We start from the raw sequence: 20,334 nt of genomic DNA on the forward strand, positions 1-20,334 counted from the left end.
CTATTTTCTGGATGCATTACTTTTTAAAAAAATATTTATTTTTATTGGAAAGTTGGATATACATACAGGAGGAGAGACAGAGAGGAAGATCTTCCATCTGATGATTCACTCCGCAAGCGACCTCAATGGCTGGAGCTGAGCCAATTTTATGCCAGGAGCCCGGAGCCTCTTCTGAGTCTCTCACATGGGTGCAGAGTACCAAGACTTTGGGCCATCCTTGATTGTTTTCCCAGGCCACAAGCAGGGGACTGGATGGGAATTAGACTGCTGGGATTAGAACCAGCTCCCATATGAGATTCCGGCACGTGCAAGGCGAGGACTTCAGCCTCTAAGTTACTGTGCCGGTCCCTGCATCACTTTTTATTATGGTATTATAATTTCCTATTGCCTTCTTAAATAATATTTTCAATCCATAAGTGGTTGTATCTAGGAATGTACAGGAGTTACCTGGAGAACCATTGGTACATTAGATGTCCTGGGTCAAGAGGCAAAATCAAAACTATTGCATCGCTTGTCACTCCATGAAAGAGCAAAACCTCCTGCACATTTTTAGTGATAAATTTAATTTATAATGATAATGGATACTTTGCCATTGTTGTTGAGTGGCAGCTCCATAGAGAGGAGAGAGAGAAAGAAAAATCTTCCATCCACTGGTTCACTCCCCAAATGGCCACAACAGCCAGAGCTGAGCCAATCTGAAGCCAGGAGACAGGAACCCCTCCAGATCTCCCTCACAGGTACAGAGTCCCAAGGCTTTGGGCCATCCTCTGTTGCTTTCCCAGGACACAAGCAGTGATCAGCAGTGGAGCAGCCAGGACACAAACCTTTGCCCATATGGGATACCAGTGCTTGAAAGGGGAGGATTAGCTTCTTGAGCCATGGCACCAGTCCTGATAATGGGCAGTTTTTTAGAATGTAGGCCTTGCAACAAAATGGTCCCAACTAAAGACAGTTATGTTCAGTGAAATAAGCCAATCCCGAAAGGACAAATATCATATGTTCTCTCTGATACAAAACAAACTTCATGCAAAATACAAGATCAAAAGATATATAGGTAAGCATGTATGTACATACAGTTATCTAGAGGAACAATATAAATAGACTATCATATTGAGATGTGAAGATACAATGCAGGACGCATCTCTACTTCTGAGTCAAAGATGGACTCCCAATGAGACTGTTATATGTACCTTGACACTGGAATTCTGAACTTTATACTACTCTCTATGCCTACAATGTCAGGATACAGCTAAATGGTGGAATGATGGACTTTTGACTGTTTTTGAAGGACTATACTATTGCAATAATATAGGGGAAATCAGTGGAAGGAGGGAGCTTAAAGAGGGGGTAAGGGGAAATCCCAGAGCCTATGAAACTGTATCATAGAATTAATTATTTTAAAAGAAGTCACATAGATAGATAGATAGATAGATAGATAGATAAACATGTAAGCCTGCTAATGAAAAGACTGGAATTCCTGTGCCCTGGTGAGGAGAGCAGCATTTACTATGGTAAGAAGGAATCCTTCTAAGCAGGTTTTCAGCAGAAGAAATGTGGATCATCCCCCTTTAAACCAACTGGCCATGTCCTCTAACACCATGTTTATAAGAAGCAGGAAATGAAAGCCCTGGCAAATGACCTACCATGGAATTATCTTAAGTACATTTCTAAGCAACGAAGCTTAGCTTTTGTTATCACGAATAGGCTCAATGTGAAACTGTAATCATTTGGGCCAAGTTTTTTTTTCCCTTCTAATTTTAATTTTGATTTGTTTGAGAGAGAGACAGAGAGCCTCCACCTGTTAGTTCCCTTCATGAATGCCCACGACAGCCTAAGGCTGAGGCCCAAGTTGGAAGTTGAGGGCTCACCAGGTCTCCCACACTGGCAACAGGAACTCCAGTCCTCGAGCCATCCTGGCTGCTTCCCAGAGTCCACACTGGGAGGAAGCTGAGGTCAGCTGGAGCTGGGAACCAAACACAGGTTCTCTGATGTGGAACACAGATATCTTAACTAAGTTAAGCACCCCACCTCCTGCTGAGTCTATAGCCAATCCATTTTAAGTAATGCAGCGTACCACTTGCCATGTGGTTTACAATCTGGGTTGATGGTGTTTGGAGCAGAGCAAAAAATAGTATGGGTGGTTCTCCCTCAGGAGTTATATTCCCAAGCTAGGTACCGCACATCTGAATGGTGTCAATGGAATCTAATTTTCTCATCACAGCAATGCTGGGGGATCACATGAATGGGGATTGACTGGGCAAGGATCCCACAGTGAAGGGAACAGTAGGAAGAGAATCAAGTTGTGTTTCTAAATGGAGTTCTCCCGGGGGCGGGCACCTAGATTTGGCTACCCAGCTCTCCCCCTCATTGCTAACATTCAAGCTCATTAACTCTTTCCAATCCCCACTCAACCTTGAAGTCCTCCCTCAGCTCTGCCTCTGGGTGGTCGTTGTACCTGCTAGTGTTTGAGTGCCCAGAATCTCTGAGACTCACAGCCATCTCCTGTTGGTCTCCCTGCCTTCGTTCACCCCATTTTCTAAATTATGCTTCCCTCTGCTGCCAGAATTAGTCAATATACTTCCCCCATCCTTTCCTTAACATCACTGCAGGCCCCCTAGACCTTGCAGGGAAAAACTCAACTCCTTGGCACTAACTGTGAGATTTTCCCATTGGCCTACTCTTGCAAGCTTGGCTCATTTCCCGCTGGTCATTGTGCGCTGTCTGGTCTGTTTTTAGCATTGGCTTAATTAGAAGGGAAGTTGATTGTATCATGTAGCAAGGAGTTAGATATGGAAAGCTCCAGGGCCACTTCCTTGGATACCCAGTTGTCACCATGGATGCTAGCTGGCACTGCCCATATTACTCATCCGCAGTACCCAGGAGGTTGGCTTGGGGTTAGATAGGATTCATAATGAGCCCCAAACAGCTGCTGGGCCCCCAGGAATCGCAGACTCCTGAGCCATGTCTGCAGGCATAAACTTCTACTTGAATGCTTGTGTGGCAGGGAGGAAACCTTTCTGCAGAGCGTTTGCCCCCACACTTATACCTCCTACCTCATGGCCAGAACGACATTGAAGATCTTACTTCTCCATCACTGGCAACTAAACTCCTGTTGTGGGTTTACATCATGCAAGCTTCAATCCCCAAAGCTGCTAACAGACTCCACTGTGGGTACATTGTCATGTGGTACAAAGAAGAAAAGCAAAATTAAGGTTAGTATTTGGAGCTACAGGAGGAAGTGGCTCTAAGTAAGGACAGGCTGTCATTTGTTGTTCCTTGAAGATGATGTCCACTTTCACAACCCCCAGATCTTCAGTCACAGTTTCCCCTTGGGATGTTCTGCCCCAGGCAGGTCCACTCATCTTTCACCATCTAGCCACATTACCACCATCTCTGGGATGTGGCCATGTTGGGAAACACTACATAGCCATGAACTGGGAAACCATTCCAGGAGCCCCGAGTGAGCTCCAGTCAACAGCTCACAAGGGCCTCCAAGGATAGCCAGGGACAACATGAGACCTTCAATCCTACACCCCAAAGGAACCAAATCCTGCAATGGCTGCCTAAGCTTGGAAACCTGTTCCCTGCTACAGCAGCCTTGACTGAGCCCACAGCACTAGCCAACATGTCCACAGCAGCCTTCAAGATTGAGGCTCCCAGCCAATCTAAACCTGGATTGTTGACCCATAGAAGCTGCCTTGTGATATACCTGTATTATTTTAAACCACCAATATGATAATGTTGCTACACAAAATAGCTAATTAATGTAGCCTGATTCCAGGTTTGTTGCTTCCCAGACCTACTCCTAATCCACTGGGAGGAGTGTATGTTTGAGTGCAATCATGTGACTCTGTTCCTCCTACAATTTGAATGGCTTCAAGGGTGTTCTTTGACCATTGCCTGTGAGATCCTGCATGACGCACACACTTGCTCAGAAGGCAAGGCCTGGGTAGGCCCTTGTGTGGTCCCACTTCCTCTTCCTTGGGGATCCCCCACATACCACTGGCTTATCCACAGACCCTTCCTCCTCCCAGTGCTTGATTTCTAGCCCCTTACCTTCCTCCAGAGACATTTGGCTCGTTTCATCTGTCCCTGTCTCTGGGTTTTTGGATCTTGGGCCTCTGCTTGTGCATATTACAAGGTGCAGTTGGTTTATCCCCTTGCACACACATCCCAGTGTGCACCCCACAAGGGCAGCTATCACAAGAAGTATCCTTCCCCCCACTGCAATTATAGCATCTAGTTCATGGCCTGACACCTAGTAGATGTTCCTGTGTATTTAGCAAAGGAGTAGATGAGTTTAATTTTCCATGGAACCTTCTAGAGTGAGCATGCTCAAAGGAAAACTTGTTTTCATGTCTCGTTACTCTTCAGTCAATGGAGGCTGGCTGTATATGCATGTTCTTTCTCTGTCCCTAACTCTCTAGTGCTCCAGTTGTATCCTTCAGGTGTGGGCACATATCCTGGGAATGAAGGCTTGGAGACAAAGGCTGAAAGAGTGGGAAAAAGAAAGGAAGAAACGAAGCCAGGGAACTATGGGGCAGTTGGAAAGAACTGAAGCAGTTAGAAAGTAGACAGTACACTTGGATGCCAGGGCAGGTCACCCAACATCCAGCAACTGTGAGCACAGTCATGAAGAATTGCTCTAGGTGAGACCACCCAAAGGAGGTGCTGCTTGGGTCTGTGTGTGTATGCACACCACATTAGCTAGATGGCTTTTGAGATGTGTAAGTGATGTGAGTGGCTCAGCTGCATTAATTTAGTCCTCTCTAGAAATGCCTGGCAAATAATAGGTATTCAATAAGTCATTGTGGAATAAATAAATGAAAATTGAATTCTGAGGTCCTTGGTTTTTTATTGAGGTCAATATGAGAATAAAGCATGTCTCTTCAGCCACTATAAAACTGGCCTTGGAGGCACTGCCCATCAATGGAGAGGAAAGAGAACTTTGGAATTTAATCTCTGGTCTACCACTTAACTAGCTGTGCGACCTTTGGCCAGTTACTTAACCTGTCATTGTGTCACTTTTCTAACTTGTAGCAAGTGGGCTCACACACAGAATGAGAGATGGAGATGAAGTGACATATATCAAGTGCCCAACATGATCTCAAAGCTCAGTTAGAGCCTCACAGAGGGGCTCTCGGCTTGTTAGAAGGGATCTGAGCATTGTCCATCATGGAGCTGCAACCTGACACCTGCTGCAGGGTTAGTGGTATGGTATTGTGTTCTAGAAAATTCTGACACATTCCAGCAAAGGCCATGCAAATTCACTGCGTAACAATTGAACTTGGAGTGGCCCTGGCCATAGGATGTAAACCCAGCTCTTTGGCTGGCCATGTGATGTAAACAAGCTTTATAATATTCTATCTAGATATAGTTCAAGTCATCTGGTTTCTGTTTCCATTTATAAAATCATGTCTTTCTGGAGTGCACTTCACCTGAGTCAGTGGCAACTTATAAGCAGAAATACCCCCCTGGAAAGGCATATCCAGAGGAAGAGGAGGAGCCAGCGAGAGCAGGGAGGTCAGAGGTCAGAAGTCAGAGTGATGTGGTGCCCCATAAAGGAAAGGCAAGAGTACAGCTCAGGGACACAGCCACAGCACCCCCTGCTCCTGACAAATCAATGAAAATGAGGACCAGTGGCTATTAATCAAATCCTATTTTCCTGAATATATCCATTTCATAAGAGAAGATAGCTCCTTAGTTACAATAGGGTCACTCCATGAAATGCAGCACATGCTAAAACTCACATTTTAAGTCGACTATTTCATGGTGAAATAGCTCATGATTGGATTGGGTCAATCATGAGAATCAACATAATTCTATCTGAGAATCAACATAATTCTAGTTCATTCACAATTGGCTGCGATCGCCATAAATCTAAAGGGCAAGAACGCACAGCTTGAAGGAAGCAGCACCCTACCCTATCACAGCACCCTTCCTTCCCTGGCTAAGAAACATGCAGGCGCCAGCCCCGGGATCCCACGCCCCTCTGCTGGGGTGAGGGACACGGGGAGGTCAGGGCGGGCTTGGCCATGGCCGCAGTGCGGGAGACAGGCACATACTTCCTGGTACGAGCTCTGGGGTCTCCGCCCTTTGTCTCTGTGCCTTCCACTGTTGCTCTGCCTAGTAAGGGCTGATCCTAACTCTGATGGCTTGTGAGATGAAGAATGAAGCAGAATAACGAAAGCATCTAGTAGACTGACTGGCATAACACTCCCTGCCAGCTCTCCTTCTCGCTTTTTAAGAGTGTGTCTTGATCTGGTGGATGAACTAAAAGACACAGGAACATAATGAGTGAAACAGCATTCCACCCCCCACCCCCCATAACACAGAAGCAGGAAAGGAAAACCTGAAAAATCTCATAATTATACTTTAGGAGTACAAGAAGTGTTAGCACAATTAGCACTTACCACTGCTTACTGTATGCTGACATGTTCTAATTGCTGTTCATTTGTCAACTCCCGGTCCTTATCATAAGACCAGGAGGCAGCTATGGCAATTATGCCCATGTAACAGATGAGCAAAATCACAACACAAGGAGAACCATTTAGTTAATGACAGCCTGAGCCCTACTTGAACATAGGCAGGTCCACAGCCTAGGAGGAGACTCTGGAAAATCTGCTGGAAGTGTGCTGGGAAGTGCCAAGAAGAGGTAAAGGAGATCTCAGGCTGTGACTTGGTTTGCTATGGCTGAACCTACCAGGAGTGTTGAAGCAGACTTGGTCTACTGGAGATGCCCCCAGCAAGGTGAGGAGGGCCATGAGCAGTGACTGGAAGCAGAGGCTTGCAGAAAGAGCCTTTCCTAGCTCCAAGTGACTCATGGAGAAGGACTCAGTGGAAAGATAGCTGCCACCAACCTAATCCACCTACTTGGAGCAATGCCTGGGGCAGCTACTACAGGGTGCTGGGGCAGGGGACCTAAGAGAACTGTGACTGGATAAGCCACATCTCTTGCAGGGGCAGCTGGTCCTGAACTGTCAGTAACACTCATTGTCCCCCTCCTTTGCAACCATTCCCATTCCCCTTCTGCGTGGCCAGTGTTTCTGTTCCATCCATGGCTCACCAACACCCTAAGCAGAGCAGCTTCCGAGCGCCTGTGACAGGGTGACTTACTGGAATGGCTTCCTTCAGCCTCTGTCGGTTGCACAGATTGAATAAAACTCTTGCTGCTGCCCTCCAGTCTTGTTCTTAACGATGGCGTGCTGCATGAATCCTCTCCAAAGATCTCTGCCTCTTGGGCTGCCTCTTCAAACGTGGTGCTCACTGTGATCATTGCACCCACTGGGTCACTACTCTTTCAATACTTCATCATCCTCACTGTGACCAGAGGGCACAGGTCTGTAATGGCCTTTTCCACTCTGCTGGGCCAACTGGTATCCTTGCAACATGTTGCTTATTGCTTGCTGACCACATGTCCTCCAAGCCCTCTGCCAAAGCAAAGGCATCTGCTGCATTCCAGCTGTGTACCTAACAACCTATTCCAGAGGTTCTAACTCTCTCAGTTTTCTGGTTCTTTGCTCTACCAACTGCCATCAGTGTCCTGGCAGTTCCTCTGGATGTAGCCTGATCCACCATTCTCCCAGTGGAGCAGCTTCTTAGCAGCATGCACCTTGTGCCTGAGAGTCCAGGATGGGTGTCAAGTTCCCTGCCAGTGGATTTGCCCTTGTCTCTATCTTGACCCATGCCTCAGTTTCCATAAGGTCCTGGACAAGGTCCCATGGCCCCCTTGGAATACATTTCTTTTCCTCTTGGCAGGCTCAGACCACAGTGTGGCTATAGTTTATGGGTCTGAAGGCTGGGAGAAGAAGCAGTACACTCGGGCAAGCATCATCATGAGTCACCTGCTTTTAAGAGGAGCAACTACTCAGGCAGGGCCAGGAAGGTTGCTTGAGTCACCCCAGGGAGCCTCATCATGCGCCATGAGGGCCCAGCCCTGGGGGCAGACAGCAGACTCCCAGGGGCTAAGAAGTCACCCATCTGGTGCTTGGTGGAGCCCTTCCTCCTGCTCCCCAGCCTGTCTTTGATTTTAGATGAGGCTTTCCCAAGAGCATGCCAAGAAGTCTTTCCCTTCTTACCTTTAACTCATGGCGCGTCAGCCTCCATTTCTCATTCTTGTTCCAGTGCTTTCAGCGTCCTGAGTCTATTGTGCTAATCACTTCCATCTGCTTTGACTTCTTAGATGTTTGCACACTGTGCCTACCAGGAAGCCCACTTCTATCCATATGTCACCCCAAGTCTCATGATGAGAGCTTGTTCAATTACATAGCCTGCACTGTGCCATGAGCTACTCCTGAGAGTGCCACCAGTGATGGAGCCTTGATGGCCAGGGTCAGTGGTTGTCCCCGTTCCAAAACCCCATTTTAAGTTCTGTTTTCTTGGACCAACCCTGCATCCATCAACTGTCCTGAGTTGGATTTTCTAGAATGAAAGCTGCAAAACAGGAAGAGAAAGAGATCTGCATGCCGGGATTTCCTGGAGCAGTTCTCTCAGATAAACAGCTCCAGGGGCAGGAAAGGCTGGGCAGTGATGCAGTTCCAGGAAGACCTAAAGGGAGTTCTGGAACGAGGATGGCTCTTCCAGGAGGTTTTGGAACGGAGCTCTATGCCTTTGCTCTTGCCTGCCCTTGGGATGTGTCCACTCATTCCCAGAAAAGGGAGCATGACTTTGGGGAAAGCAGCTCTCTGGGCTGGGCAGCAGTCTCTAGCGGAGGATTCAGGAGGGAACTTGGATGTGCATGTCCCCAGCCTCTGGAGGAATGCACACGTCAATCCTGGGGTGGGAGGTGAGGGACTGGAAGGGGGATGGGGGCGGGGAGCGGGGCAGCATGGTCTGTCCAACATCCAGCTCTTGTGCTGGTTGTACGCACTGGAATCCAGCGCAAGGAGGGAGCAAGGCATGCTTTAAAGAAAAAGACGGGTGCTGCTTTCTAAAGACGGTGGAACATGGGGAAGAATTAAGAGACAGAAATCTTGACTTAGGCTTTCCGCATGGCAGATCTCCTGAGTATGGTTTTCAACAGCCACCAGTGAAGAGCCGTCAGGATTGTTGGGAGCGCCTTTCAGGGTGTAGGTCTGAAGGAGTCAGTGCCCTCCCTGGTCCCAGGAAGATCTCTTGTGTCCCTCCATAGTCATGTAGTCATCTTAATTATTCTCTATTCTTCCCCACCCACCCCTGAGGCTTCCTCCCAGCCAAGGCTGAGTTGACATGCCCCCAAGCAGAGCGATCAGGTCTCACCTCATTGACCTCAGCACTTACTCCTTTGTGTTAAGGTCCTTTGTTAGAGAGTGAGTGCACCAGCAAGGGGAAATGAGAACACAGAAGATATGACAAATAGGAAGTTTCAGCAAGCATTCTAGGATTGAATAGCGATGCTGCATTATTGTATGTTTTTCATATATTTTCAGGACAAGTGTCATTGGATGGGTCAAGTTTCAGAGAACACATTTTCGCATTTGGGCAAGTGGAAGTGTCAAGTCATTCTGACACTGGTCAAAACAAGATATTGACCACAGAAACCATATACCCAGTTTGCTTTGCTTTGGTGATGCCATGAAATTGATCCATGACACTTCAGCTTTATACAACCTTCACAGTTATGTATTTGGAAGACATTAAGTAACTCAAAGTCATCCTTTGTGTGAAAGTGAGTCTTAAAATGGATGTGATGATCTGCTTTTGAAAATGTTTCATTATTTACATCTACTTGAAAGTTGGGGAAGGGAGGAGAGTGAGAGCAAAGAGAGAGCGCGATTCTCCACTCCTTGGTTCACTCCCCAAATGCCTGCAACAGCTGCGAAACTGTTCAGTCTGCCTGATCTCCTCTTGCGTCTCCCACATGGGTGTGACAAGCCCAGGCACTGGAGCCATCTGTCACCTCCCAGGTGTAGCTGGGTAGCTGGATCAGGGGTAGCCAAGGCTTGAGCCCACTCTCTGACAGGAGAATGTAGTTTAATAAGGGAATGTAGGCTTCACAAGCAGCAGCAGAATTCACTGCACCACAAATCACACATTTTCTTTTTCCAGAAGAAAACCAGCCTTTTCTACAGCCATCACCAGCCAGGCTACACACTGCCCTGTGTCTGAGATTTCTTCATGCCTACAAACTTTGGTAAGAACCAAAATGGCAACACACAGCAGCATGACAAAGACGCTGAGGTTCTCCTTTGGTTAAGATACTTCAAGCTATGATGGAAACCCAGAGATGAAAAGCTAACACGAAAAAAAAAAATCTGACGATGTTTCCCCAAGAAAGGTCACCTTTTTCTCCATGCTCACGAAGGGCTCCTAACTCCCAGAAATCGTCCATCTCTTGACTAATGACTGTGTCCTGTTTCTGCAAGCACCTTGCAGATGCAATCTCCTGAGTTTAACAAATGCTGCACATTTTCCTGCTGAGAGGAACATACTGCCCGTCAGGTACACACTGGCGCTAGATTCTTGCTCCTCTCAGAAGTCTCAGACCTCTGAAGTCTTGGCTGGCTTTGTTCACCTTTGGAAACAAAATTTAAAACAATCCAGGCTGATGTTTATCCTCAGAGTGAAGTTTATTAATTAGAAAGAGAGGACTATGTTGAGGACTTGAATGTGGTTTTGATAACCATGACTAGCATCTACTTATCGTAGGCTTAATGAGGCTTGTTCATGAGGGTTAATTTAAATACTGAGGATTCTTTGGTCCTTGTGAGCTTGTCTGAAAGTTAGGGGCACTGGTCACCTTTTCCCACTGCCTTATCCGCAGGAAAAAAAAATACACATATATATCCATTTGATGGAGGTGAGTGTCCACAGAAGCAATGAATCCAACCTTGCTCGGGAGAACGAATTGCTATCTTTTTCCTAGAGGTATATAAGCTCCTCCCTTAGAGGGGAACTAATTAGAATACCTTTACAAATAATTTACTTGAAGGGACCACAAAAAACAGTAAGCACTTAAGTACTGAAGGGAGCCGGGACTCTTCTCTGCAAATGATTGAAGCAAATGAGTTAGAGGGCCAGAGATTTACGATGCCAGCTTGGCGGGATCAACAGGGATTGCAGCCCGAGAGTCTATACATTAGCGCAAAATGATGTAACCACTCACAAAATAATTCACGTCCCTCAAAGCGCATGGCAGCAAGACGTCTGCTCACCTCCAGGCTCGCCACACTCAATGCTTGCTCATCAAAATTTCAGGTTTGATTAGAGAGGGGAAGATCACCCAGAAGCCCACAATTGTGAACTCAAGTATTTAAATAACTACAAGTATAAACTCTCAGTGATCTTTCTTCTTCTTCTTCTTTTTGTAAACAGCAGGAAGAACTAAACATCTAATTTTTGAAATTCTTCTGGCTTTTTCTTTTTTGACCTTTGGTATTAGAGAGCGTATTGACCATCTCTAAACCATTGCACAAAAACACCTTGAAGTGTCAAGCTTTAAAAATGAGTCTTCTTTTCTCTGCCTCCCAGCAGCTTGGATTATCTCGGCCTTGTCAAAATACATTCTCTAGTTAGAGGGTGGAAATATTTCCCTCCTGGCTCCAAAGTATTGATTTTCCCCAACACTCGGCACTGTCAGTCAGCCCCAGGGGTGAAAGGTGAAAGTTCAGCCGGCACTGCCTGGCTTTACCTTCCTATTAATGTCATGCCCTTTCCACATCTGATCAGTTTATGTGATCAGCAATCATACAGAGCAGTGACTGCCCTACTTTCCCTATAAGGATACACTGGAGTCACTGGGAAATGTTACAACAATTCCCAGACCTGACACTGGGCGTTTGATGGGTTCACTCCTAGATGTTAGCATGTCTGTCTCATTCTTAGAGAGAACCAAGCTGTTAGCTGACGGTCGACTCAACTCAAACTGTTCTATGTCTGTATCTGAAAGAATTAAAAGAAAAGCAACATGTGTGAATCGGGAGGACTTCTTCTGTTATTCTTACTTTTCCTAAAACCAATTACACCCTTTGCCTTAGGGACTCCAATGCCTCTTCAAACTGTTAAATGAAATGAACGTTAATGATCTCGACCCTGTTCCCATGTGATGCAGCCAACTCATGTCATCCAATCTGACAATTAACAGTCTGTGTAACAGCAACTTGTGCAGTTCTGCTGCCCAAACCACAGGGGGTGCTGCTGAGTTTCCGGTGGGAACATGCTCTCCACCTGGGTACTCAGGCTTCTGCCACGTGGAGAAGGACTTCTTCCCCATGCTCTGCTCTCCCTGGGAACCAGCTGTGCCTTTACGGGGGCTGCTTCCCACAGAAATGAAGGATAGGAAACAGAAAGGTGAGCAGAGCCTATGGATGCTGAGACTGCTTAAGAGTGAACCCAGGAAAAGTAATCACGGAGGAACACCATCTCTTCAGTACAATTCCATTTTAATTACCACACGTATGTACATGGGGACATTCAGTACACACAGAATGTATTAAGTGGACTCGTCCAGATGTCTTGAGAGGCCGACTTTTTAATTCAGTTGCTGTACACAGTGAGTTCAATCATTGCAACATTTTCATACAGGTGTCACGTCATGTCATCTTTTGCTTGTAAATTTACCAATGAAGCCACATATGTCTCTGTTTACAAGGACAGGTCCAAATACAGTGCCAATGAAATCAATAAAACACTAACCGTGTACATTAGGATGACAACACCAAGTTTGCGTCAGTGTTGAGAAATCTGAGCTGGGGGGAGGTCTGGGATGGCAGCCATGAAGGAAGCCGTGGAGATGCTGCTCTGAACAAGGATGCAACTATGCGCTTCGGAGTCAGAGCTGCCTGTCTAGCCGTCAGGTGCCAGCCTCTGCGCACGCAGCACGTTCGCCCGGCCAAGCAGACAGGACCCGAGTGTGTGTCCAGCATCCAGAGTTTCACTCCCGAGGTCTTCACAGCTCTTAGTTGCCACGGGGGTTCCACCAATGCATCTCTGGTTATCTGCCCACCCCACACCTTCTTCCTCCCCTGTAGGACATTTTAATTAAAATAAAAAACTCTACAGTATTCCAAGTAGTTTTGTGATCTAGAATAAATTAACACATGCTGAGTGTAGACAGGATAGATCAAGTGCAGCTTTCGGCTCATGCCCCATGGCTCTGACTATCCCGAACAGCACAGCAGGGTCACCGAGCACACAGGGTCCATGCTGGAGACTTGTTCGTGTCTTCCTTGGAAACTACACAGTTCACCATTATAAACACAATATACATGCATGCGGCATACATTCACTCTGAAGGAATACCCAATGTCTAAAACCAAGGACTTAGTACAGATTTGCCATCACAGGAAAGAACACATTGCATATTCAAATGGGAGGGACAGTCTATTGATACTAACTTCTTAAATATGTTCCTTAAAAATCTATTTCTGTAAAATAACAGAAAGTATTTGTTCCTGGACTCTGATATTACTTTTCTGCTTACTACATACATTTTGATAAGCTTTGCTTTTCAGATTAAATGCTTCCATTATCATTTTGCTTCCCCTATAAACTTCGTAATTTTTCCTCTCAATTTCATATCACTCTTTCCAACTACCTACACAACCAACAGCCATCCAACCTACAAAACCCACAACCATGTACAGTTCAGGTTTGATAGGAGTACTTCATACAAAATATTACTTTGTGGATTTTTTTCCCATCACTATAAGCAGAAATCAGCATAATTTGACATAACAAGAAGAAAGCGATCTAGCTGAAGCTTACTTCGAAGTGTGAGGAACACATTCATTGCAACGACTGTACAAACAAATCGAGAACCCGCACACTTTTATATACACTCTTGTATATAAACAAGATGCTGTGCCAGAGTTACTAAACTTCTAGGTTACGTGTTTTCGGAGAAATGCCTTCTTTGATTCATTTTAATTCATCAGTAGGGCTTTGAAAGCTGAGTGATAACACGATCACTGACATAGGTCATACACTCCGGAGGCACGGCTTTGTCAGGCTTCTGCAGGGAAGGGGAAAGCTCTTTCTGAACTAAAACGATCATAGCAAAGAATGACAAGGGTCTTCATTTTAGAGCTAGGCCATGCTTCCACCAGAGTAGCTTTAAGAGATTAGTGATAGTGCCTCGATAATTATATCAATTGATTGGAGGTGATGATGAGTCTTGTTTTAAGCCTACTAAATAAACTGTCATTTAACCAGGATACGAATACTTTAGAAGGCTAAGAGACTAGAAAATTGTATTTTCTACAAGGGAAAAAAATTGTTAGCGTGCATTTTCTCATTAACTTAAATTGGCTGGGTATTAACAGAGAAGGTAGTGGCTAAACCCTAGCAAACTGGATTGAGGGATTTCCTAGCAATCACCAGAAGGAAATAGCCCGTAAACACAGAATCTTTTTGGTAAACAGTGGTATGCTTCAGGAAAGTCAGAGGGGAATAATCGCAATAACGAGGGCCGCCACATCACCTCGACGCCCAGTGTCAAATCCGGATACAAGCAGCGCCTCAGAGCAGGGGCTTCGTGGCTGCCACACTGATTGGGGCTGGGAGTGCGATCACAGTGGTTATTGATTTCTGGGCTTCTGTTGCGCCAAGCAACAAGAGCGTTCCCAGGAACCGCCGACTCTCCCTCCCCTCGCCGGCAGGGAAAACCTACCGAGTGACAGAGTGGCCGCATCCTCTAGAGCAGTGCGCGCCTCGGAATCCAGAGGTGGCCTGTGTGAGGGTCTGCCCGAGGAGCACGCGCAAGTGACACACACCTGGCCGCACCCCCACACGACACCAGGGTCAGTAGGCCCAGTGGAGGGACAGGGTGACGGCAGCCTAGAGAATGCAGAGAACTAAAACGCAGTTAGGGCGCCAGATGTCGGCTCTACACCATGAAGCGGTGCTCCTTGCCGTCGTGCGCCATGAGGATGACGTTGCGGTTGGAAGTCCAGATGAGCCGTGCCAGCCTGAGGGCGTTGTGGGAGCCGGGTGAGGCTGGCTGCACAGGGGGCACCTGGTAGGTTTTAATGCAGCGCAGCTGAGGTGCCGAGTTCAGCATGCCAATGCTTCCCAGCAGGGATGTGTTCATCTGGAGGAACAGGACAAGAGAGCATGCGCGTCACTAAACAGAACCTTTCAGCTACATTTGCTCACTTCCTCCCCCTTAAGGGCTCCTCAAGGTCATCTGAGGGTTCCACTGGACCTCAACAGCATTTCTTTCAGCATATTTGGAATTGTTCTGATGTTGTTACAGTCCATGCATAGGTCTAGAGAATTTTTACTCTGTAGGTGCACTCGGCATTTAGGAAGAAGCCATCAACTTTTAGCAAAGGAGCTACATTACAGCTATTAATACATGATTCGATTACATGGTATTTGGAAATCAGAGTTATTTAAACCATAGACTTTTTTTGTTCACTGACGGCAACGCCAACTGCATCTTTGCAAGGATGAAAACTAAGTCCAGAGTTCATGATGAGTTTGAAAATTCGACATGGAATTCAGACTACTGAGTCCCAGCGCCGACCCCTCATTTACTGGCACTTCCACTCTCCGCTTGCTTGGCACAAACGCCATCTCTTGAAAGCTCTGGTTATTTTGAAAGGAAAAAAAAAAAAGCAAGCAGTGACACCATCTCAACACTACGTCTGGGACTCACCCTTGGCTACCAGGTCAAAGACAGTATATTCTTCCTACCTCACTGACTTTTACTAGTTGGTGATTTCTGGGTTTTGGCAGTTTCTCTGGAGTCGACTGAAATTTTAACTTCTCTTAGTCTGTTCGCATGAATGAAAACTACCATGGAAATTATGACTCATGAGCAATCAGGTTCAAAGATCAAAGAGGTTAATAGTGAATGGCAACTACCTCAATGAACTATTATCTGAGTGACTATGACTGAAGGTGCCTTGTAAGTTCTCAGCGTTGCTTCAAATGTTCTCAAAACATGTCATTTGCGCCATTACAGATCACAGCACAGGCAAAGTAGAAAGAAGAAAAGTGGCTTCTGAAATCCTACTTATGTCCTTTGCACTAACTGTTCACTTTCAATTCTCTCCAGAAAGGCTGCCTGTCGGCCTGCCTGTGATGCTGGGCTCTTGCATGAAGCGTGCAGAAGACGATCCAGCATGGACAGGTGGTGGCCACACGAACCTCCAACAAATCCTAGGACACTGAAGATGTGTTGCTGCTACTACCACGCCTTGCATATGGATCAGCACAAGCTACAAGCCATTCCATTTTCAACTCTTCTCAGCAGCAGCATGGTGTCAGAGGGTGTGAATCATGGCATCTCTAGCCGAGTGTGTGCAGGCTCCACTGACATTTTCACAATTTAAATCATCTTGAGTAATAACCCTTTTAAGATGACTAATGTTACTGATTTTCCTGCATTAATAATAGTGCCGAACACAACACAGAGGTGAAAAAAAATCACTAGTGTGCGAGGTCACATCTTAAAACCAAATGTAGGATTATCGTTAACTCTTTGTGTTCGTGCCCGGTCCACAGTGCAAGCCAACGAGGTCCTTACTGTCATCTCCCTCAACCGTCATTTCTTGTTTCCTTCTTTCATCTTCCCACAAATCTCACAAAAGGTAAAAATCAATGCCCTATTGTCTTCTGGAGGTTCCCTAGTGGCTTGCCAGGCCTGACTTGATAGTCCACACATCTACAAGACAGTAACGTAAATAAATAACCATCAGGAGCGCTCCAGAAACCCCTCAAAACAAACAAACAAAACTAGAATAGATAGACAGAGAACAACAAGGAAAGCTTAGAAACAGACAGGAAATGGTCAGCGGGGATGCACTTATACCTCACTGGGTGGGACACAAAGATTAGTTACTCCTAACTGGGGTATGGAAGACTTCTCTGCACACCCGTCCTAAACAAGCTCACCTAAACTGTTGACATGTATCCTGTTAGAATTATAGAGTTAGACCACCTGAAAAACAGCCAGGTACAGCGAAATCATGCTTCAATGCTATAAACTGCTAAAGACTAAAATTAAAATAGGCAAGAGACAGCTGAATAGCAATCTAAGCCATTTTAAGGTGTATAGAATACGGTTGAATGTAAACCAAAATTGAAATGTCTATGAAGAAGTCACAGGTTGTGGTTGAGAACCTGCATTTTCCTATTAACATATTGGTTAATCAATACCATGTCAATTAATGCCATAATGTTGTAAATGGTTGGAAATATTATGTTGGGACTTTTAATTGATTGGGATGATACTCTGACGGCTCTACCTTCAGACCAGAGATGGTCTCACCAAGAAACCATTGAACTTACCAGGACAATAAGATGCTGGACTTTATGCTTGGTAAATACCTCCAATGAAAGAATGTCAACTGAATTTGAACTACGGAAATGCAACAAGGTGGAGCAATCCACCGTGGGGGGAGGGTTTGGGGAGGGGCGGGGGGAATCCCAGTGCATAAAAAAATGTATCACATAATGCAATGTAATTAGTTTTCAAAAAAAAAGGAAATGCAATAAAGATATATGTTAAAAAAAAGAAAGTAACGTAAATAATAACATAGTCCTCCTGCAGAACACACTCAGTTGGCCCAGAAAATTGCTGTTTAATATTAACTGGTGTCAACAGGCAAGCCAGGAGTGATTTTTAAAAGATCTAGGTTCTCAGTTGAAAAATGACTATAAAGTGTTTTTCATTCTTCATGTACTTTTCATGAAAATATAAATGCTGCTTGGGTTCTACTCAAAATGGCTCAAAGTGCAATGGGCCCAGAGTGGTTCAGATGTTTCCCGGTTTTTAGTTGTGTCCTTCAGACACAGCTACACACAAGAAATGGGTTGAGGATTAAAGAGCGAGGGAGAGAATGTACTTTCTGTCCATGATAAGGATGGGGCCTGTTTGCAGAAAGGGCTGTTGCCATGCGTGGGTTCCCCTGTAGCCTCAGCCATCTCCACTCTCGCCAGCTCTTTCAGTGAATGCCTTCATGCCTGACAAGAGGGCTATGGGATGTGCAGAAGGCACAGAACGTTGGGAGTTGCACACATTTGGAACAAGGAAGACTTCCCATGCTCACTAAAATTCATGTCTCCTTGGACCATCCTTTCCCTGTGGTCTCTTCAAATGACAGATGGGTATTAAGTTGTAAAGGTACCACTTTTTCTGATCAACTTGGCCAAAGACTGCTCACTGCAATAATCAATCATTTTTTTTCAATATTAGTGTTTCCTTGATTTAATGCAAACTATGCCAAAGAAAGGGCAACTTAAGTCTTGCATGAATGGAAACCACACAGAATTATAAGACTTGAGCATACTGTTTTCTTCCTGATCCAAAAGAAAATAATCATGCATGGAGGGGGGATAGAATTAAAAAATAAAGAGAAACATAAAAATGAAAAAGCAGAAATCTCTTAGAATCTCATTTCCCAGAGACAATCTGTGCTGTTGGTTAAAAAAAAAAAATTTCATGGGGCCTGGCACCATAGCATAGTGAGTTAAAGGCTTTGCCTGTGATGCCAGCATCCTATATGGGCATTGGTTTGAGTCCTGGTGGCTCCACTTCCTGTCCCCACTCCCTGTTAATGCTCCTGGGAGAGCAGCAGAGGGTAGCCCAAGTCTTTGGACCCCTGCACTCATGTGCGAGACACAGAAGAAGTTTCAGGTCCTTGGCTTATGGCTGGTCTATATCAGGTCATTCTGGCAGTTTGAGGAGTGAACCAGTGGATGAAGATCACTCTCTGTGTCTCCTCCTCTCTCTGTAACTGCCTTTCAAATAATAAACATACAGACATAGAAATAAATAAATATTTTTGAAAAGCCACAAACACCCAGACCTGTGTATACATCTGTATGAATGAAGAGAAGTAGTTTTAAGGTTTTTTTTTTCACATAAATAGGTCTATCATTAAATATCAGCATAACAATCTGAGTTTTCACTGAAGAAAATGTTGGGGGCAATATTTTCACATTAATAATTTCAGATCTATATAATTCTTTAAAAAAGATTAAGTAATATTCCACAGAGCAGATGTACCACAGTTTGTTTAATCACTCTTCTTTGGATGTGCATCTGGATTGTTTCCATGTCTTTGCTCCTGTAGACTGTGCTGCTGCAAATATAGGATTACAGATCCCCTTCTCATATGCAGACTTCATTTCTTTTGGGTATATTCCTAGGAGCACAATATCTGGGTCATATGGCAGGTTTATTCGCAATTCTCCAAGCACTCTCCATACTGATTCCCATAGTGGTTGTACTAGGCTACACTCTCACCAGCAGTGAAGGAGGGTGCCTTTCTCCCCACATCCACGCCAGGTGTGGTTAGTTACTGAGTTCTGAATGTAGGCCAGTCTCACTGGAGTTAAGTGTCCTCAAAGTGGTTTTCATTTGTATCTCTCTGATGGCTATGGAGCCTGAGCATCTTTTCATATGTCTGTTAGCCGTTTGCTTCTGTTCTTTAGAAAAATGTCTGTACATTTCCTTTGCCCATTTTTTCACAGGCCTTTTTTTTTCTGTCCCTGGGTTTCTGAAGCTCTTTATATATCCTGGATATTAGTTCCCTATCACTTGTGTAGTGTGCAAAAATTTTCTTCCATTCTGTTGGTTGCTTCTTCACTTTGTTAACTGTTCCCTTTGCTGTACAGAAGCTTTTGAGTTTGATGTAATCCCATTTGTTCCTTTTGGCTTTGACGGCCTGTGCCTTTGGTGTCTTTTCTGAGAAGTCTTTCCCTGTTCCTATAACTTGGAGAGTGCTTCCCGTGTTTTCCTTTAGTAGCCTGATGATTTCTGGGTGTAGATTTAGGTCCTTGATCTACTCCATGGAATATTACTCAGCTATTAAGAAGAATAAAATTATACCATTTGCAACTAGATGGTCCTAACTAGAGACCATTTTGCTCAGTGAAATAAGTCAATCCCAAAAGAACAAATACCATATGTTCTCTCTAATGTAAAGAAACCATCATGCAAAGTGTAACTTCAATAACCCGTACCATACTGGTTGTTTTTGTGGCTGCATACCATGTGTTTTGATTTCAGTTTCGTTTCTTCCAAATATTTTCTTTTCCCTTGTCAAACTCATCATTGGCTCATGGATTACATGGTGGCATCATTTTACCAAAGAGACTTTAGTGTTTTCTTTTGGCCATTCATGCATTGGTTACTCAATGGCACTTTTTCTTCATGGTGCTCCAGTTTTCCTGTTGTTCTGATTCATACCGGTTGTTGACCTTATTTCGTGGCTTCTCATTGATGGGAATGTATAGTGATGGAGTAATAGAGACTACCATACCCAGATGTGGGGATACAATGCACTATGCATCCCTGCTTCCAAATCAAAGATGGAGTCCCAATGAAACTGTTGAAAATGTGTAGACGATGGGATGCTGGGCTGTCTGACATTGTCTGTACCAGCAATGACAGGGCACACTTAA

The 20,334-nt window shown here is 45.1% G+C and overlaps 1 protein-coding gene across 2 annotated transcripts in view; it reads right to left on the minus strand.

Annotated features, from left to right (window-relative positions):
- Positions 1–13,971: 13,971 nt before the first annotated feature.
- The window catches only part of WDR7 (WD repeat domain 7), a 300,266-nt gene continuing 293,903 nt past the window's right edge, over positions 13,972–20,334 (minus strand). For both annotated transcript variants that reach the window (XM_058677108.1, XM_058677109.1), the window contains one exon: positions 13,972–15,007. In XM_058677108.1, coding sequence (XP_058533091.1) covers positions 14,804–15,007 — 204 coding nt within the window. In that variant the 3' untranslated portion in view covers positions 13,972–14,803. The remainder of the gene's footprint in view (positions 15,008–20,334) is intronic.

The sequence above is a fragment of the Ochotona princeps genome, chromosome 18, assembly GCF_030435755.1.
Source record: "Ochotona princeps isolate mOchPri1 chromosome 18, mOchPri1.hap1, whole genome shotgun sequence".
Lineage (NCBI taxonomy): Eukaryota > Metazoa > Chordata > Mammalia > Lagomorpha > Ochotonidae > Ochotona > Ochotona princeps.